The sequence below is a fragment of the Nannospalax galili genome, unplaced genomic scaffold (assembly GCF_000622305.1).
Source record: "Nannospalax galili isolate Female #2095 unplaced genomic scaffold, S.galili_v1.0 scaffold255, whole genome shotgun sequence".
Taxonomy (NCBI): domain Eukaryota; kingdom Metazoa; phylum Chordata; class Mammalia; order Rodentia; family Spalacidae; genus Nannospalax; species Nannospalax galili.
The window spans coordinates 3544327-3562091 of NW_008338999.1; the positions used below are offsets into that span (position 1 = coordinate 3544327).

Here is a 17765-nt window from a genome sequence, read left to right on the forward strand (position 1 = left end):
TTCCTCCTTGGTGGAAGGGGGGTATTTGAAAAATAAAATCAGACTTTGATAATTTATAGCCATAATTTTAAAAGCCATTATATTTTGGCCAGATCTAAAAATTGTTTTAAATGCTAGAAATTCTATGTTTAAATTTTAATTGCTCTTTACTAGGCATGTGTGGTTGAGGGTGTGATATGTGCATGGGTGACTGTGTGCCTTCCTACCAAGGCATACACGTAGAGCTCAGACGACAACTTTCAGTATTCAGTTCTTCCCTTACCTCATGGGTTCCAGGGATCAAACTCAAGCCATTAGGTTTATGCTGACCCAGAAGTTCTCTTTTGAAATGAGTTGGTGTTCAGAAAATGATTGAAATCGTATTTTCAGAAAAAGACTTTCCAAATTGTTTTTTATCAATAACTTTCAAGAAAGTGGCCTTTGCAGTCAATAGTTGTCATACATAAAAGTTTATATTTCATTTATTAGTGTTAGGGATCACGGTCATGGCTGCACACTTACCATGCAAGCACTATACCATTGAGCTACACCTCCAGTCCCAGAGAGGAGCCTTCATGGCTTCTCAAGCCCAGTACCACTATCTACAAGCAGATATGCCTTATTAGGGCATGTGTACAGAGGGGGAGATGGTGCAGTTCTTCAAGAGCTAACCCTGCAAGCATGAGGACCTGAGTTCAGTCTCCAGCAACACCTAAGAAGCTGGGTGTGATTGCATGCTTGCAACCAGAGCACTGGGGAGGCAAAGGCAGGAGGATCCCAGGGGCTCCTTGGTCACCCAGCATAGGCTAGTCAGAGAGCCTCTGGAACCAGTGACAAACTTGTCACAAAGAACAAGATGGACAGCTCCTGACAAACGACACCCAAGGTTGATTTCCAGTTTTCACATGTGTGTACACATGTTCATATGTGCTTACACACACACACACACACACACACACACACACACACAGGGGAACCCCGTTCTAACAGATCAGATAAGTGTATAGAATCGGAATCTGCACAGTTGATAGGGCAGGGAATCACTTCTTTTCCATTTCTTCCTGAGAAGGTCAGGAGCTCAGGTCCATGAGCCCAGACAGGTCAGGATCTGCAGCTCAGTGCTGCTACTCACTTTCCATGTGAGCCTGCTGTGTTACACTTTCATTTTGCCTCTAATTCCCAATCTGTAAAAGAAGAGTAAAATGATAACTAAATCATGGACTCACAGGGAGAGTTAAATAAGTAGCTCTGGGGTCAAAGCCTGGTCAGCAGTATGATATGGTAGGCATTGGCTGTTGTACCTGTTCTTCCTGTGAAATAGGACCATCACAGGCATCTGTGAACTAGAACAGCTGCCGCTGTGGGGATGGGTGTGTACAACTGAAAACTGCGTCTGTTAATTACCCTGGAGGCCAGGCTGGGCAGTGCATTTTCTTTCTCTTCTCTTAGGCCAGGGTATAGAAATCATAGGATAATATGTTTTGGGACAAGTCATAGTCTTCCATTTTAATGCCTAACCTTTCTACCCCTCTCCCCTCCATTATATGTATCAAAAGTGGTTATCAAGTTTCAAAGATGGGATATCTGGGGGCAGCATGACTGATCAGCAGGTAAAGACACTTGCTGCCAGGCGCAATAATCTGAATTCAATCCCTGGAACCCACATGGAAGGAGAGAACTAGCTGTTGCAAGTTGTCCTCTGACCTCCACATGCATATCCTGACCCTGGCGCATGCACATGACTGTGTGCATGCACATCCATAGATACATACATTCATGCATACTAACATAAATGTAATTAAAAAAATTATAGCTGGAATATGTGAGAAAATAAACTCCTGCCAGGGTACGGGGACTTGTGAATAGCATGCACATATCAGAATGTACTTCTAGATGAATATATTTCAGATAGGTTCCAGACACACTGAAGAACTCAAACATGAGAAACATAAAACAGTTGTCAGAGAAAGAGTGAAAAAATGAGAACAGGTCCTAAAGATATAGAGAAAGAAAAATGATTGGAAATGCCAAGTTCCTTATTTAGAATAGATCCAGACTGCTTAAAGAAATCAGTCCCAGTCAATAACAGCCCTGCACAGGGTCTTCCCATTGACATGGGCACAAAAGACACTTGTACATCTTTAATTCACTCACTTATTCACTCATTAGCCTGACCAAACCTTACCTGCTAAGCACCTGCCATGTGCCAGAATCATGTTAATGTCTGTAGATTCAAGGAGTAAGTCACGGAGGTGCAAGGCATGGAGTTAATGGAAGAGAAATTATGATTCCACATATATGTAGAAACACCTGCCACAGAACACACGAGAGCTGACAGAATAAACTCGTCTTGTTCCTCACAGAAAGCATCTATCAGTTTAGCTTGGGATATGTATATCACGGCAACCATGTTTTCAATGCAGTTATTTTCTAAGAAAAGTAGGTCTTTATTTACCATCTACTGGAAAAATATGTCTTTCATTTTATCCTGTATCTATCATCCCTATAAAATTAATGAACATGTGGTAAGTTTAATATTTTTTTAAATTTATTTAATTTCTTTGTTTGTTTGTTTGTTTGTTTGTATCCAGATAGGGTCTCATATACCCAGCACAACCCTGTACTCTTTAAGTAGCAAAGGATGGAAAATAGCAAAGAATTCCTGATCCTCCTGCCTCTACCTTCTAAGGGCTAGAATTACAGGCATATGCTACTGTGACCATTTTATGTAGTGCTGGGGATCGAACCCAGGTCTTTGTGCATACTAAACAAGCACTCTAGCAGCTGAGGTATATTCTAGCCCCAACAGTAGACTTTCAATAGGGATCACATTGAATCTGTAGCTTGTTTTGAGTAGTAAGGACATTTTCACAATATTAATTCTAGTCCATGACCACAAGCTATTTTCACTTATTTGTGTCTTCAATTTCTTATCAACAGTTGATAGATTTCACTGTACTATTCTTTTATATCCTTGCTGGTATTTATTCCCACATCTTAAAATGTTTTCTGTAGCTCTTTTAAGTGGACTGTGCTCTTGATATCTGCACAGGATACCGTGCTGTTAGTATATAGAAATGCTGCTGATTAGGGGTATGTTGATTTTGATCCTGCAACTGTACTATTTTTATTTATCTAATGGTGTTTCTTGGTGTGGAATCTTTGGTGTTCCTGTATATATAAGATCATGTTTTCAGAGGCCGGAGAGATGCTCAGTGGTTCAGAGCACTGGCTGCTCTTGCAGAGGACCCAGGTTTGATTCCCAGCACCCATAGGGCAACTAACAATCATCCATAACTCCAGTTCCAGGGGAATCCAACACCCTCTTCTGACCTCTGTGGACACTGCATGACACAGGTGCACTTACACACAAGCAAGCAATACACTCATAGACATATATTTAAAAAATTAAAAGATCATGTGTTCAGCAGTCAGTACAATTTAACTTGGTACCCATTTGAATTCCTTTTACTTTTTTCTCTTGCTTGCTATAGCAAAGGCTACTAATAGAGTAGAAATAATTAGGGCAGGCATTTGTGCCTTTCTCCTTATCTTAAAGAAATTGGTTTTAGTTTTTCACCATTGAGTATTTATTAGCCATGGGCTTGTTACTTATGGCCTTTATTTTACAGAGATACAGAGTTTTGTGTGTTTTGGTTGTTGTCTTGTTTCTGTTTTTGTAATGCTGGGTATTGAACCTAGGGCTTCACACATGCTAGGCAAGTATTCCACATTTGAGTTCTATCCTTGGCCCAGAATCTTTTACATTTTAACTCTGAGTTTTAAACTGCCTAAAATAAGAACATTCCCTTTCAAGAAAAAATATTCAAAATGAGCACAGTGACAAAGTTGGAAAGAATATAAGGAAAATACCAGAATCATAAATATCAGTGGGTGGTTCAGCGGTGGAAACGGAAGATCTCCTGAGACCTGTAATTCAGAATCCTGGATTTGTGTGAGGCCAGGTTACTGCATATACAAAATCAGAGCAAGCCATCGTGAGGCAAAGGAGAGGGAGGCAGACGACGAGTGCAGAAGACATCATCTGCTACCATGATCAAGAAAATTTTGGAGTCAGCTTCAAACTTATCTGGGCAGCTATATCAGCTCTTATGTCCATCTTCATTTACAACACCAAAGCTCTTGTATCTTTACAAGCCAGAAAGTTAAGCATTGTCTTACCACTGACTTTTTCCTTATGAAGTACATTCAACCACCCTCAAATGTTGTGGCCTCTATTCCTCATCTTTAGCATGCCCGTTGTTCTATCTTACCACCATATCTTCTAATCAAGGCAACGGAGCTCTATTGTTTGTTAACAAACTACCACATGGGACTCATACCTTGTTTACTCATGTTCCGTTACTTCCTCAAAATGAATCTAATGGTATTCTCATCAATATCATCCCCCCACCAATCCAGAGATATGTGAACACACACATGTTCACATGTGTACACATACACCTAAATCTTTTAATAGCTTTCCATTGCATTTGGGTAAGATTAAAATGTTTATTCTGCCTGATGTATGATGTTTCACATACTCCTATGTTTTTCTCTCCAGAGTCAACTTTTGGTCTGCAAACTCTTGTTATTAGTCTTTCTTTGCTAAGCTTCTTTAAAATAATATTACTGTACTAGTTACTTTTCTGTTTCTGTGATAGAAAACACCACAACCAAGTGAACTTATAAAAGGAAGGGTTTATTTAGCTTACAGTTCCAAGGGGGCAAGAGTCTATCATGGCAGGGAGGCACGGTGGCAGAGGTGGTTGGAGGGGAGGAGCACACATATCTTGAAGCAGGTACAGGAAGCAGAGAGTGACTGGAGATCCTGCAAGGCTTAAGAACTCTCTAAGCCCACCCCCAATGACGTGCTTCCTTCAGCATGGCCATACCTTCTACAGTGTCTAAAACATTGCCACCAACTGGGGACACAATGTCCAAATACTTGGAGCTTATGGGGGACATTTTCATTCAAACCATCAATGTATCTATCTATCTGTTTATCTATCATCTATCTGTCAACCTATCTATCATCTATTTCTGTGGTACTGGGAATTAAACCAAGGGCCCCATACACATTAGACAAGCACTCTATCACTGAGTATTCCCAAACATTTTTGTTTCCTATTTTAGAAACAGGGTCTAATTAAGTTGCCCAGCCTAGCCTTGAACTCACTCTGTAGCCTAAGTAGACCTTGTATTTGTGATTCTGCCTCAGCCTCTTGATAGCTAGGACTGAAGGTCTATGCTGCTGTGCTCTTCCCTTGTCTGTAATGCTATAACCAATGCTTGTCATTTCACTAAGTCAAGACTTCTGTAAATAATTCAGTTATCAGCTCAACTTTGTCAAATAATCATTACCTTTCAGTGTGGGACAGAAACTTCGCATCACATGCTCCTCAGGTGTCCTGGACCAGTATACTATAATTACCCTCTCAATTTCACTTCAGTTTGTGGGTTCTTCTACCAACATGTGTCTGTTCTCTTAGCTGGATGCTCTCTGAGAACACATATGTCCTGGGCTTGCTATCACATTTCATGGCAGATAGTCTAAGTATTCGCTGAATGAATGAAACCAATGTAATATTAGAAGCTTTATAAATGGTTGTGAGGACTCTAGAACACATTCATCCTAAATAAAAAGGCTAATCTTTAAAAGTCTGAAATATAAGAAATAGAACGTTGAAGCAAATCAGGAGTGAACAGAGGAAGGAGACGTGAAGTGATGTTGTCGTTTCTCTGTTGATGTGCTCTCCCATGAAATGAAAACATAGCCACGGGAAACATGGGCATGGTGGGCCTACATACTGTCACACACTTCGAAGTGTATTCAAGCAAAGAAAAGAGTTGGCAAAGGTCAACTAGCAATAGGGATTTCTGTTTAGTTGATGAAGGGTTAGAAATTTTACAAATAAAGAGAAAAATAAGAACCTTTGTGTGTCTCTTTCTAATAAATAGTGACTATGCGGCCAATCTAGAGGGATCTGTAGCCTGATCTATGAGAGCTCACAGTGCCCAGTACAGCCAGTAGCAACAAGCAGGAGTGAAGTGTAAACAGCAAAGCCATCGACCCCAGGATAAATGACCAGCAAATACCACGAAGAAAGCACAGAAGGTGTTTATAGCATCTCGAAGTTTCTAAGCCTGCAAGTCATGCTTTGAATTGATTTCTCTTCAAACATAAGTGTTTGTACAGTATATAGATTTATCAAGCACATTGCCGTTTAATAAAACGATAGGTTGGTGAGAAAACTGAGGCAAAATTAAGCACAGATTTGATTGCCATTAAGGTCCTTGTAATAAGATCAAAGTTAAGACTGACCTCATGCCTGTGGGAAACTGGTGGTTCTCCTAAGCACCCGTCCTGTTCATCTGGGGAGTTGTAATGGTTCTCTGAGAATGTGGCTGCCTAACACTGGTGACAAAACTCATGGAGTCTAGAACTTTGTCTACTATTCCCAAGTTACAAAGGATGATGATTTTAATAAATCTATTTTTCTGAACTTACATTTCATATAGAGCCATTGTTTCCTTCTCTGGTTAGGCAAATCCTTGTCCCTTCTCCCTCATGTGGCTTACCTGCCCCATCTTGAAGCTGTCCAGTGATTGAAAGAAGCTTCTATATTAGGTTTCCATATAACTCTTTCTAAAGGCCTTTAGTGTTAGCTATCTCTTCTCTTAACCCCTGCTCTGCCCTCCTCTCCCATTCACCATCCCCTTAAACCCCTCCTATCCATTATTCCTCTTTGCCATTTATATCACTGCATTCTATCTCCCCACCCATGAACCAATCCCCATAGCCTAAGAATTGTCTCTAAGAATTTTCCAATTAAAATACACCTATCTAAATGATTGCTATGGAAAACTAGTATCCTATTACAACAGAGAACATGCAATGTTTGTCTTTCTGGATCACCTGAGAGATATATTTTTAGTCTTTTGAGGAACATCCATACTGAGTCTGATTTGCCTAATGGCTGCACCAGTTTGCACTTCCAAGAACAGTGAATAAGTATTCCCCTTCACCCACATCTTTGGGGGTTTTGTTTTGTTTTGTTTTGGATTTTATCCATTCTGACTGGAGTAAGATGACATCTCAAAGAAGTTTTAATTTGAATTTTTCTGATGGTTAAAAATGTTGAACATTTAAAAAAAAAATACTTGAGCTGGGCATGGTGGTGCACACCTTTAATTCCAGCTCTTGGGAAGCAGAGACAGGCAGATCTTTGTGTGTTCAAGGCCAGCTGGGGCTACAGGAAGACTCTGTCTCAAAAAGATCATATATATATATATATATATATATATATATCTCAGCCATTTGTGTTTCACCATTCATGAACTGTTTAGCTACTTGACCCAATTTGTCTTCTTTCAATATATTTGTATATAATATAAAAAGGGTTTAAATGTAGTTACCCTTTAATAGGGGTTCAATAGCCTGAATGAAAAACACAATGCTAGGAATAGACTCTCTTTTGGAGTTGTGGGACAGAGAAATTCCACAGATCTGCAAACAAAACTGGCTATTGCCATTGCACTTAGGTTACCCAGGAGAATTTGATGGTAAAACCCTGTTGCTGAAGACACTACATACCTGAGTCACAGGACAAACAAGGAGAGATCAAGCAGGTATTGACCTAGAAGCAATATCTCTGCTGGCTAGCTTTCATAGTACCAGAATGTACAATGCATATTACTGGCAGAGAAGGTAATCATCAACCTTGCCTAGATGCTGTAAGGTACAATAATAATCTTGGCAAAATATACCCCCTTGTGCAATAGTGGCACTAATGTTATGAGTGTAACCAACCACCTTATAACTGTATTTAAGTCATGGGGGGAGTAGTGGAGTGGGATGAAGGGGTAGGGGAACCTGAATATGATCAAAATATATTGTATGATATTTATTGATTCTCAAATCAACAAAAATATTTAAAAACAGATTAGTTCCATATCAGCAGAAGTGGTAAAAGCTTTTTCTCAGAAGTACCTTAATTTTAAAGTCTTTGCAAATCTTTGCCCTTATGCCTTCCCTTGACTTGTCTTTCTGTCCTATCTCTTATCTAGAATTCTGTTGCTACCTATTATCTGCTGAGTGCTTGCTAATTTTCTAGTCCAATGATGCATTCCTGTCATGTTTTTGGTGACGTGATACACAGCTCTGTCCTATCATTCAGCTGCTGGGTACTCTAGGTTAATTGTACCCATGACTGGATGTTCCATTTCATTGCTATTATTCACACCTTAGTAATCTTGTTTTCTACATTGTCTCTATTTCTCCACATTGTTATATGCCAGCCTGATGTCACATTGTGGTATCCCGTGTCTTTATGATATTATAGACTAAGATCACATCCATCTTCTCATCTTGTTCCTGTCTCTCTCACCTTAGCCTACAGCATTTTTAGTCTTCTAATGCTATGGTCAAAACAGAATTTGTCCAGACTTTCCTGATTCGCTCTGTTGTGCGCCATTTCCACTTGAGAATGATTTTTAAAACCTTTTAAAATGTTTTGGCTGCTTCTTTCTAGAATATAACAAATGGTAAGTGCATTAAAAACCACATTAGATTTAAAAATATACATTTAGTTGTTTCTTCTACAATGACTCAGCAGTAAATACACCTATTCGTTACTAAATACAATGCGTCTTAGTGCCGTATGATGGCAATAAAAAGCAATAACACTCATTGACTTTGAACTGACACTTCAAACAACATTGCTTTGTACTAAAAATTTATCATTTTAAAAAGACACAGTCATTTGTATATCATTAACAAACATTAATAACCACAATTAAAAACTCCATAGAAAACTAGCTTTAGGCAAAATATTGCCATTATATAATGGCTTCTTCAAGATCACTATCGTTAGCCACTGACAGGACCATCCCTGTCTATGCAAATGGCAAGGAATTAAAATCAAATAAGAAGTTGAGCAACTTAATGTAGCACAATGCAAACATTTCATTTTGATTCCAGACATAAACAAGTTGATTATTTATCTGAAATCACTTAAATATTATCACAGCCCAAGGACAATAAAAACAATGTGTTGGGTGAGCACCTCAGATTTTGCTCTTCCATAAGTTTACACTACACAGGCCTTCTTCAAGTTTCTTGTGGAACTCAGTGATTTCACTGACCTTGTGACAGGACTTCCCAAGATCTAAACTCACTGCATTCCAGCCTAGAGTAGTCTACATTTGGCTGGTCAAATCACAGTGCTCAAGGTCCAGTTTTCCAGTCCAAATGACCAAGTGTCTATGCTGATTACGGTATGATTAAACACCACAAGCCACCAAACCTGAGGTCTCTCTCTCCCCACCTCTTTTTCTCTCCACACTTATCCTCTCCTTTTGTTTTTTAAAATATATTTTTAAAACATTTTATTATTTTTGTTTTATGTTTGAGTGTTTTTCCTACATGTATGTAAGTGTGCCTCTGCACTTTGAGAACTTCATACAATGTGTTTTGATCATATTCCCATCCCTGCCTTAACTCCTCCCAGATCTACCCCCACATCCCTACCCTGTCAATTTCTTGTTCTTTGTCTCTTCCCCCACAGAGTTAATTTGTGTTGTCTGAATGCTCTTAGTTATGGAACCTGCCCTGGATTGTGGTTGAGATATCAGGAGTCATACTCTTAAAAAGAACTGACTTTTCCTCTTCTGGCTATCAAATACCAATAGCTCCTCTAACCTCCCCCTGCACATTAGGATTTGTCTGGCTTGAGCTTGAGCAGGTTTTGTGCATGTTGCCACAACTGCTGTGACTTCCTATGTGTAACTGCCCTGCTGTCTAGAAAACACTGCTCCCTTGTCATCCACCAGCTCTGGCTCTTACCATCTTTCTGCCCCTGTTTCTACAAAGACCTTGAGTCTTGGGGACAGGGGTATTATATAGATGCCCTTGGAGTATTTTACTCCTTGCATGTTTATCAGTTGTGGGTCTCTGTGTTAATTGCCTTCTCTGTTGGAAGTTGAGAGATGCGCTATTCTATGGGTATAGCAATAAGTCATTAGGAGCTATTTTAATACTATGTCCATTTAGTAGAATATTTGTAGTAGGTTTTCCTCTAGGTCCTATGACTTGTCTAGTCACAGCTTCTTGGCCCTGGTAATGGTACCCGGTATAGATTCCACCTTGTACAGAGAGAAATTCACTATGTAGCCCAAGCTGACTAATGATCCTCCTGCCTCTGCCTCCTGAGTTCTGGGATTCCAAGTGTGCACACCATGCCTAACTTTACATGAAATGAGAGGGATGAAAACGCTAAAGCAGAAAAGGTTTCATTTGCCACCCGACCACTATCAAAAAGCAAATGTAACTCAGCAGCGATCTCCTTTGCTCTCCCAACCAGAGGTCACTCTGGCTTCAGTGGGTTGTATTTTCCAACAGCGGGGCTCCTCTATTCCTTTCTTTAATCCTTTAGATTTCTCAAACTGAGTTCCTGAGTTTCAGCTCTGAGGAAGACAGAGACTTCTCAGCTTTTGGCATTACATGGGGTATCTTTATATTGTCCGCTTCACAGATGCTTAATGGGGACCTTATTCAAACAGCGCATCAGTCATAGCTCCCCGGACAGTGTGCTATGTGAGACACAGGGTCTGTTAACCCAGCTGCTGGAGGAAGGCTTTATTTCCCAGGGGAAAGGCTTGCACATCTGGGGCAATGTAGTCCTCACACTTGGTTTTGGATTCTCTTCATAGTGACAGACGTCTGTGCCCTGGCAAGGGTAAGACTAATATTCTGTGGTTAATGTCTTATGGAAAATTGTTGGCATGCTGAAACAGAAACAAAGCCTCTTTCTTCCTTGATTTTTTATTATTTCATAAGCATAAAGTTTGTGCAAATTAAGTTTGAACATAGAACAGATCATAAGGGAAATGTCAAAGTACCCCTTTGGGCAATCTTATCTGGAGTAATAATCATTTAATATCCTGAACATTTTAAGATTTACAACTTTTAAACATTTTCATCCTTGCTTAGCTAAATCATCATGAAAACAGCACTGTGTAAGTCTTCCTGAGCCAAAATGAAAGCTTAGATTGAGCTGAACAATTAATGTTTGGAAATTATTTTTTGAGATTTATTTATATGTGTGTATGTCTTTGTGGGGGGAGTGTATGCATTATGCTCATATGTGTGCAGGTAGTTGCCTGTGCAAGCTTGGAGGCTGGGGGAGGGCATTGCATGTCAGCTTCTATCACTTTCTGCTTCATCCTTTGAGGCAGGGTCTCTCTCTGATGTTGTGGCTCACATTTTCTCAGCAAGCCCCAGCAACCCTCCATTCTCTTCCTTCTTCAGACCTGGGTTAGAGGCATGTGTGGGATGGGCAGCTTGTTCCAAGGGTTCTGGGATCCAAAATCTGGTTCTCATGATTACATAGCAAGTGCTCTTAATCTCCACACCATCTCTCCAGCTGTGTTTAGAAATTCTGTGCAGAGGATGTGTAAATAAAGGGAGGGCCAGTGGGGTAGCACGATGCATTGGGTGCTAAAAGGCACCATCACCTTTGTTCAACCCCTTGATCTTCCTTGGAAGTTAGCACAGAGTTCCCTCCAATTATACTGTTATGCTGGAAATTTCCATCCAAAAGATCCTTGCTGAAATAGTTATGCAGTTTTTAGCAATCACACTTCTAATGAAGGTATTGAAACCAGGGAACAGTGGGAAACCTGTAAGGGCTAGGGTTAAGCAACTGTAGTTTCTTGAAAGTATTAGATAAGGAATGCAAACTCATTGGCAGTGATCCAAACTCTAAGTCACCACAGATGCAAATAAGAACAAGCTCTTGGTTACCTTTAAAGCCTTTCACACATATTCTTCCTCCTTCTTCAGGAAAAGTTTAGTTGATTGATAAGCTACAGTTCATGAATCTGGGCATAGAAACAAACCTGATTTGCATGTGGATAATTTAGTTGACAAAGTATGGTTCCAGGCAGAAAGGATAATAGTATGCAAAAAGACAGTGGGAAGTAGCTTGGACACTGTACTGATGTTTCCTATTTGCTTAGAGATTTGATACACTGAAATAACACAGTGGGAAGCACTGGATAGAGCACCAGGGAAGAGTCCATGACAAGGTTTGATTACCTTAGGTGAAGGAAGATCAAGCAGCTTTTCTGTCCCCAGTTCTTATCCTGTACATAAGGTAGTTGCCATGAGCAATCTTTATGGCTCTCCTCAGTTCCATGAGTCTAAGCTTCATCACACCACATCACTAACTCAAGGAAAAGAAGTAATCAGCTTGTATGAAAAATAACAGGGAACAACTTCTTTTTTTCTGAATGATTATCATTTGGATGATATTATGTATGTGGTACTGAGACATTCTGTGGAACGTGTCTCTTATTTCTCTATGTGGAGGATAAGTTAGAATAAGCTATCTTTTCCTGTACCCCACCACACTTGCAACCCATGTCAACTATTTTCCTTTGGATAGTTGATGGTGGTTCTGTGAAGTAGGCAGCCAAGTAGCTGAGTTAGAAAAGATACATAGGAGATGGATTGATGGCTCAATCACTAAAGTGCTTGCAACACAAAGCACAAGGACTCAAGTACCATCCCCAGAACCTATGTTTTAAAAAAACGCTTAGTGCTGGAGAAGTAGAGACAGGTGGATTCTTGGGGCTCACAGGCCAGTCAGCCTGGTCTACTTGGATACAGTGAGAGATCTTTTATGAAAAAAATTTGACGGCACCACAGGAACAACACATGAGTTTGTCCTCTGACCTCCACACACATGTATACAGGCACACACAGACATTTACATACATACACATATACATACACACACATACACATACACACACAAACACAGCAGTGTTAAGGAGTTACATTTTCCTTCTGTATACACATATACACACAGAGACATATATATACACACATACATGGGTACCCATACACATACATAGATACACATGTATACATGCAGACATATACACACATGCACACACAGGTACACTTACACACACACATACACACAGGTACACACACACATACACATGCATATACCCACATGTACACATACACACACAGACACAGACACGCACACACACACACACACACACACACACACACACACACACACAGAAAGGCCATGTGGATGAAGTCCATGGTGGAGAGTGAGATTTAACTTGTCAATACATCCACTAGAAGCCACGTCAGAGGAGTCTAATAGATGTCTAGTTTCTTGCTGCTGCCTGTCTTCAAAAGTCATTTATCTTTCTACTACTCAAAAAGAAATAAGAGGTAGAACTACTGATCAAATCCATTTGTTGTTGGTAATCACTTCAAAAGCACGAAAAACAACAGTCACAATTTATTCAAGGCTTACTCAGCATCCTTATGAACTTGGCAAGAAGATTCCACAGGACGAAAGTGAAAGACTTCAGTGTAATTTTAAAAGGATGAGAGAGGGTTATTTTCTAACACGCCATTTAGGAAGAGGGGAAAACCCACGAAAGATGCCATTTGAATTGTTTTTTATAAATGTTACTTCAGTTCACTTTGATTATAAAGCATAAAATGTTATAAGAAATAGGTTTTCCTAAACAGCTTGTAGACATTTTAAAATCTGCATGCTAAGACACAGAGAGACTCCTTCATGCCCAGGAGATAGAACGTGACTAGTAGGTTCAAGTTTGCTTAGGTTTTTATACATTTGGCAATGGAGGGAAATGGGAATTCACCACTATGAAAAGTCCCAGAGCTGATGTGGTCCTGCACTGAATTTTCAGTTACTAACAATAGTATTTAATGCTGACACTAGGATGCTTCCACACTGGGAACTACTCTGAGTGCCTTTTTTCCATTCAGGCTAACATGCTAATTAAAATGCAAACTCTGGTAACCATTGGCCATATTTGAGTCCCAGAACATATGGGGTTTCAGCTTTGAAAAGGAAAGAAAGAAAGGAAAGAAGGAAGGAAGGAAGGAAGGAAGGAAGGAAGGAAGGAAGGAAGGAAGGAAGGAAGGAAGGAAGGAGAATAAATGATGCCCTTGAAATGCTCACTCTGTCCACTTCAGAGTTTGCAGGCCAGAGTAGTGTTTTTAATTTCAAGTGCAATAAAACCTTGACTCTTTGAAATGCACACAAGCAGAGCATGACCACATTTTCAGCTTTGCATCAGCATCAAGGTTTGGGGAATATTATTAAAACAATAGAAGAACAGGCCCATATGGAGATGATCTAGGTCTTATTTTTGTGAATTAGTAGGAGATACTACAATCACAGAAACCGCTACTTTGATGTTCATTTGCCTCTTTTTTTTTTTTTTTTTTTTTTTTTTTCATAATACATACGTTTGTTATGGGTCTGTTTACATTGCCTGTGATGGCCTTGAACACATAATCCTTTGACCCCAGAGCCCTGAGTAGCTGGGATCACAGACCTGTGTGATGACACCAAATTAAGTCTTTTAATTATATATTTTTATATTTTTATTGGGGTCCCAGGTTGGGGTTGAACCTGGGACCAGACACATGGTAAGCTAACATCCCACACAAGTGACATCAAACAAACTAAAATACACAAAGAGTAAGCACCTCTTGTTGATGTTAAAACAATTAGTGCAATGGTTCCCATCTACCATGGCTTCTCTTTTCATGGTTTCAGTGACACAGCCAACCATAGTCTATGGAAAATGCAGGGTAAATCAATTGTCAAGCTTCAAACACCTTTCATGACACTACATTGCTACAGTTGTTCTACTTTATTATTGGTCATTGTGGTTGATCTTTTACTGTGCTTGATTTAAACATTAAACCATATTACAGGTATGCATGTGTAGAAATAAATATAGTACACATAAGTTTTGATATTCCCCTTGGTTTTAGGCATGTACTGAAGATCTTGCCCAAAGATAAAGGAGACTGGTGGTTTGAATGAGAGTAGTCCCTCATAGACTCAGAGCGTTTTGAACACTTAATTGGTGATTCTGTCTTGGGAAGATTAACAGCTACGGCCTTGGTGGAGGAAGCACATCACTGTAGTGCCTGTGAGAGCTTTGAGTTTTCAGAGCCCATCCCACTTGCAGTCTGTCTCTCTCTGCTTCTTCTGCCTAGTTGAACATATGCGTGCTCAGCTTTGGCTCTCATTGTCTCCTGATGGATTCTTATCCTTCTAGAACTGTAAGTCCAATAAACTATTCCTTTTATAAATTGCTTTGCTCTTAGTTTTTATCACACCAACAGAAAAGTAGCTAATATAGAAGTTGGTACCCAAGAGTGGGCTGTTGTTGTGAAGAACCTGACTGGGAGGAATGTGGAAGACCTAGTAAATTTGAACTAGAAAAGTAGTTGAGTGCTATAATCAGAACTTAATAGGCCATTCTAGTGAAGGCCCAGCTCAAGATGTTCCAGAGGGAGGTAGAAACAGGGGCTTAAATAGAAACTGAGATAGTTTGCTAAGAATTTGACTGCTGTCTACCTCAGGTCTAAGAACTTGCCTGAGGGTAAATTTAAAAGTGAAGGATTAATTTCTTTGGCAAAGGATATTCAAGGCAGCTTACTGTTAAATCGGTGGCATGATTATTAATGGTGAATATTGTGCAGATGTGGCTACAATGAAAAACGGCATGTGGGACAGAAAGAAGAAAAAAAAATGTACAGTTTGGAGAGCAAAAGTGCACTAGGAAGCTGAATGAGTTGACCAAAGCAAGGTGTTCTTGGAGAGGGTTTAATTGTTAAGGAGATTAGAGCTATTAAGGAGACACATCTTAATCTACTGAACAAAGGGAAGAATACCCTCAGGGCATGACACCATCCAGCTAAGCTTCCAATTTGTGAAAGGAGAAAGCTTAATGAGTTTTCTGCTCATAGAAAAATCACAACATACAAAAGCAGCTGCAAATGTGATCCAAGGGGGCCTAGGTCTGTCCCAAACTGGCCAGCTGAACCTGACAGCATCCTTCATGTGGTGTTGGCTTTAGAGGCTTCAAAGATGCAAGAGCAGGGGAGTCATTGACTCTTCCTCTGTGTTATCAGTGAGCTGCTGAGATCAGGCAGCATATAGCAGGGAGGCCAAGAGGCCAAGAGAAGCCATCATGTGACACTATGAAGGTCAAGCCTGGTTGGCAGTAGAGACCCCCAAGATGTCAGAGATACCAGAGCTGTGAGATATCTGCCGAGGAGAGCTGCATACAGGGAGAGAACCAGCCTAATAGAGTGATGAATGTTGCAGGCATCAAAGCTGGAGGTGCTTAGCCATTTAAGACTTTTGGTATTAAAGTTCCAGACCTTGGACATGGGGCTCCAGGATTTGGTATTTGTGTTGCTGATTTTCAGCCTTGCTTTGGTTAGGTATTTCCTCAATATGCCTCCATTTCTCCCTTTTGGAATGGGAATGTGCATTCTATGCCATTGCACATTAGAAGTATTCAATTTACTTTTTGCTTTTCCAAGGGGTTACAGTAAAGAGATTACCTTACCACAGAAACAACTTTGGATTTTTGAACAGTGTTGAAACTGTGAAAGACTATGGGGATTTTTGAAGTTAGACTAAATACATTTTGCATTATGATATGGTCATGAGCCTATGGAGGTCATGGAGTGGAATGTCGTTGTTTGAATCAGAATTATCTATCCCCCATAAGCTTCATTTGAACTCTTGGTCAGTTTGTAGCATTGCTTTAGGGGATTAGGGGATGTGGCCCTGCTGGACAAAGTATGTCACTGGGGCGTGGGTTTTGAGAGTTCATAGCTTTGCCCCACTTGCAGTATCTGTCTCTCTGCTTGATGCTCATGCTTGAAGATGCTTGAAGATGTGAGCTCTCAGCTCTTTGTTCAGCTGCCTCCCTCTATGTCTTCTCCACCATGATGGATTCTTATCCCTCTGGAACCATACACCCAATACACTAAACTATCCCTCCTATTCTTTGCCTTGGTCATGATGTTCTATAATGGCAAAAGAAAAGTAACTAATACAAAGACTAAATGTAAATTGATAAATTTATGCAGAATAAGGAAATGTGAACTTTTTTTTAAAAAAAGCATAATGACTTGTTTTTTAGAGAGTTTTAAAAATAACTGATTAGCCTCCTGTCTGTAATATCCACATTCAAAGAACATTAAAGCTACATGGAATTTTAGAGATCATTTCATTCACAGCCTATAATTTAGAGATGGAAGTCTGTACTTCAGGAGAGGAAGCAGTATGATCAAGATGGCACAGATGGATGATGGGAGAAACACAGAAAGAAACTAACTCCTTAACACTGCTGAAGCATGTAAGGTATTATACGGAGTTTCATTTTGTAGGAAACAATTCAAAGTAGAAAGGTCAACGTGAGATTTTTTTTTTTTTGTATCCACACGGTTCATTTGTAAGATGTTATCTGTATTTGGAGAGATTATAGTTTTGCCTGCTTATAAACTTCATGACTTTGGATTAACTACATATGTATATTTAAATTTATTATGTATGCTTATATTTATTACATATTTATATGGACATATTTACATATCTATGTATATTTATATTTCATTTATGCTGATCATATAAAACAATACTCAGGAACAAATGCAGTATTCTTCACTTATTAAACATTTCTGAGAAAATTGAGCTGAAGGAGGAACAGGTGTGTGGAGCAGAAAATGTGCTGTCTAGTGGATTTGTCTGATAGAAAAACATTCCACTTTGGACCAGCGATGGTGTCTGGTTCATGCAGCAAGCACTCAGCACTGACAATGCAGACATACATGCATTTGCCTCAGGGCAGTGGTATGTAAATCCATCTATAATGAGTCTTCATGCCACCCGCCCGCCCACCCCCGCCCC

At 39.8% G+C, this 17765-nt stretch overlaps 1 protein-coding gene across 2 annotated transcripts in view; it reads right to left on the minus strand.

Annotated features, from left to right (window-relative positions):
- Dpyd (dihydropyrimidine dehydrogenase) overlaps positions 1-17765 on the minus strand; it is a 978758-nt gene that overhangs the window by 286605 nt on the left and 674388 nt on the right. The window contains exon 17 of one of the 2 annotated variants that reach the window (XM_029563832.1): positions 480-1163. The exons of the other annotated variant lie outside the window; for it this stretch is intronic. Coding sequence (XP_029419692.1) covers positions 1152-1163 — 12 coding nt within the window. The 3' untranslated portion in view covers positions 480-1151. Of the gene's footprint in view, positions 1-479; positions 1164-17765 lie in introns of those variants that run through there. 2 annotated transcript variants of the gene reach the window in all.